The 3,876-nt window shown below is 51.8% G+C and overlaps 1 protein-coding gene across 3 annotated transcripts in view; it reads left to right on the top strand.

Moving 5' to 3' along the window:
- Window positions 1-3,876, top strand: part of ATP11A (ATPase phospholipid transporting 11A) — a 127,279-nt gene that overhangs the window by 53,108 nt on the left and 70,295 nt on the right. For all 3 annotated transcript variants that reach the window (XM_023519181.1, XM_023519182.1, XM_012811508.2), the window contains exon 2: window positions 3,098-3,220. In XM_023519181.1, coding sequence (XP_023374949.1) covers window positions 3,098-3,220 — 123 coding nt within the window. The remainder of the gene's footprint in view (window positions 1-3,097; window positions 3,221-3,876) is intronic.

Here is a 3,876-nt window from a genome sequence, read left to right as displayed (position 1 = left end):
GTGGCTGGCGCCTTAGCCGGTTGAGCTATAGGCGCCGAGCCACTTGTGCCTTTCTTTCAGCATATTTTGATTTTCTCACTGATTAATCTGAGCCAGGGAAACATTGCACCCCTCTGCACTCAAGACTGGACCCCCAGACAGGTATCTCTCTCCCACGCCCGCCATGAATGATCTTGTTGCAAGACCTGGCACATAGGTGACCATGAAGTTCCCACTCACCCCTACCCTCCGCTGACAAAAGCCCAGGCCAGGGCGTCTCTCTAGCTCCTGGCAGAATGGGGTACTTTGCGTATTTGCTGCCCAGCATACGATTTGAGACTCCAAGAAAGGCCCAGGGATCTACCTACAGAAACAGCTGCTGGCCCTCCTGAGAGGTGACACTACTCAAGGTGCACTGACTCTTCTGCGTTGTGGTTGTGGTCTATAGCGCTAGTCCCTGCTCAGCCTGATGGAGACAAGTGTTTCTCCTGTGATGCTGCCCACTGTGGGGTGCCCTGGGGCTGAGGAGGGCTGGGCCCTGTTGCAGGGACTGTGTGCTCCCTCAAGGCATGTGCTGGCAGCACAGTTCACCTCTTAGAAAGTCCCTAGGGTCAGCCCCTTTCTCGTTCTCTGCAGGACCAGCCTGGCCTCTCCTGGTGAACCCCATTTCCTTCCTGATTCAGCCCCCATCCCTCCCCTGAAGAGAGATGCTGAAGACGGAGAGCAGGGGCTGCATCCCCTTCTCAGTTGGGGGTCTCATGCACCCACCTCCCTCAAGGGGAAGGGGGTTGGACATCCCCTAAGGCCTGCTTGGTCTTTGCACGTGGTCTGTTAAGGTTTCTTCCTGGTTTAGGACACTAAACTCTCCAAACTCACATTTGGGAGAAATGAGTAGGTGGGCTGCCTTATTTTTGACAGCTTGCGGATTTAAAATTATCTGGAACAGTGCCCCATTTGTAACTTGAACATATTATCTGCTGTTTGTCTGGACTCACCATTGGGATGTAAATACCTTGGAAATAATTTTGTAGGGCACGTTGTTAAGGTCTCCTGGGAAGATGCAGGTAATTTTTCTGAATGCACGTTAGGGAGTCGATGCACTAGGAAACTCATCTTCTCAAGGACGATGCCTGCCGTCCACTTCTTCCTGTGGTCACTAAAGAGGACGGAGCCTGCCAGGCTTACAGGAAATGCCCAATGCAAAACACAAGCACAAACAATTTTGATTTTATTTGTTTTTTGTCCGAACTGTTATGAAAACAAATTTTACTTGGATCTGATTCTAAGATTTTCCTTTATATTTAAAGACTGCTGATACCTCCCAGGTTCCCTGCATTGTCTGTTCCAACCCTGAAGCCAATGTCTTAAATTTGGAGCTTCTGGTATCTTTGGTTGCAGAAGTGAGACCACAGCCAAGGACCGTCCCAAGGGACACTCTGTGGAGACAGTTCTGGAAAAATGAGGGACACTGATGCTTTGGGAGAAAGTAGACCCCATTCCAGGAATTACTTTAACCAGGGACTCGGGAGGCAGACAGGAGGACAGGCTGCCTCTATGCACAGAGACTGAGGCCTGCACAGGGTGCCAGGATGAGCGAGGTGTCCTCCAAACCCTCTTCGCGGAGGCCAACAGGAGCAGGGCCACAGAGGTGGGACAGGAGCTCTGAGGGTGCAGACGCATGGTGAGACTGGGCCAGTTGTAGGTGTGTTTCTTACCCCAGCCTCTGGTCCAAGAGTTTAGAAACCACTGAGTTTCTCAAATGCTAATTCCTCTTTTGTTTAACTCTTCTGTGTCACTGCCCTGTGTCTGTCACACAGGCCAAACAACATTCAAACATCATCCTGGTTGCTGCGGAAGGCTGGATGGGCATGTGAGGCTGTGGGCAGTGAGCGGCCATTTCTCTCTTCTGTGTGACTGGTGACTTCACGTTTAGACAGGCCCTTGGCTTGTGTGTTCAGTTCCCCTGTGAAGTCACTTCACTGTGAGGTTTGCAAAGTTGTTGTAAAGACTGCCATGTCATGGGAAAGGCCACTCTTAGTGGGTCCATTGCCACCCAGTGTTTTTATTGTGTTACTCGTGCTGGTTTACGGCATGCCTCACTCCAGAAAGGCCCCTTCCCACCCTGGAATTTCATTCACAGAAGAAAGCCTGACGTGTGACCACATTAGGATCTGCTGTTATTCTGTTGGAATTATTTGCTGCTCATGATTCTTTTTCCAGAAGAAGAGGTGTGCATGGGAGGGGCCGTGTTTCTCTGTCTATTGGGAAGCCAGCTGCAGACAGCCCTCAGGCCTCCTGCCTGGTGGTTCCAAGCTCCTTGAAGGTGTTGTGAGCCCCCCTGAGTTCCTTGTGGACTTGAGGCTCAAAGATGATAGAGGAAAAGTGGCACGTGGCCCTTGTGTTCTTCGAGAACAGGAAGAGCCTGGGGAGAAGCTGTCTGTCTGTGCTGCCCAGTCCACTCAGAGCCTAGCAGACACCTGTTATGTGGTGAACTTTGCCATCACTGATCTGGTGTTGGGATGGTGCTGAGTTGAGCTTACATTTCAGAGCTTGCTCACATTTTTCCTCTGGGGGTTTGGCCTGCCCTAATCCAGTCTGGATGAAACCCACAAAGATAATGTTGAAAAAGGGAAAACCAGGATTCTCGTGAAAGTGAACATGTGTTTAAGATGAAGGGACCAAGTGATAGAACTGATTCAAAGGAAAAGTGAAAAAAGCAGAGACCTGTATGGTGTACAGGGATGTCAACAGGAACGTGCAGATAGGGGAGATAAGTTGCAGCGCCCCAGGCCAAGAGCCCTCCCCCTCCAGCTACAGAACACTGACCCATTTCAGAGTAGTGGAAAGAGGACATGGCTGGCACTGTGTGCACAGGGGCTGAGCCCCCATGGGCAGTTCTCTGACTGTGCTGCAGCCAGTTGCCTTCCAGTGCATAGGGTGTGGGATTTAAATGAGACAGTCTACAGACTTAGGTGGGGGCTGAGCCCAGGCAGCCTGGAGCACCACCCTCAGCCTACAGGCCCAGGCTTCGGTAAGGGGGGCCTTAGGGCCAGGCCTTGGGTGAGAACGTTGTGAGCAGATTTGAGGCAGGTGTGCTAACATCACCCTCCTGTCCTAGTGTGCAGGGGAAGAGAACTGGGTGGACAGCCGGACAATCTACGTGGGACACAGGGAACCCCCACCCGGCACGGAGGCCTACATCCCACAGAGGTATCCGGACAACAGGATTGTCTCCTCTAAGGTAAGTGTCTACCAGCACAGAAAGACGCTGCCCAGGAGACACTGGGTTTCCAGGGCCCCGAGCCCTGCTGTACCCAACTGAGTGCCCCGGGCAGGGCTGTGCCCAGAGCTCAGGCGTCTGGTCCTTCTGATGGTGTCCTGGCACTGTGAGGCTGTGGAGGCAGAATTCTCCTTGCTCTCTGCGGGGGGCCTGCCATTCATCACCTGCACCGGGGTCTCCTCATCTATAGGAGGAGGACGCTCAGCAGGAGCTACCCACTGAAGGCTCCTGAGGAGTGACACACACAAGAACTAAGATCTGAGCTTGTCCCTTATGTGCAACCAGTACAAATAGGAAGAAATGTGAATAAAAAGAGATGTGTTTCTTTTCACTGATTGGGAAGTATGAAGATGTGTCTTACACATTTGGAGAGTGACCTGGTAAATGAGCCTGAAGAATAGGGTACAGAATCTATTTGCTGGCATTGAGTGTGGGATAAATGATGGATTCCAGATATCAGGGATCATCCTTCCTTGACGCCTGTACAGATGCACCTCAGAACACACACATAGGGGTCCTGATGTGTGGACCCCTGTGGTTGACCCCCTTGATTCATACCCAGTGTTCTCAGGTGTGGACCCCTGTGGTTGACCCCCTTGATTCATACCCAGTGTTCT

The sequence above is a fragment of the Otolemur garnettii genome, unplaced genomic scaffold (assembly GCF_000181295.1).
Source record: "Otolemur garnettii isolate 467f Iridium unplaced genomic scaffold, OtoGar3 scaffold00161, whole genome shotgun sequence".
NCBI lineage: Eukaryota > Metazoa > Chordata > Mammalia > Primates > Galagidae > Otolemur > Otolemur garnettii.
This window is presented reverse-complemented; position numbering and strand designations above follow the sequence as displayed.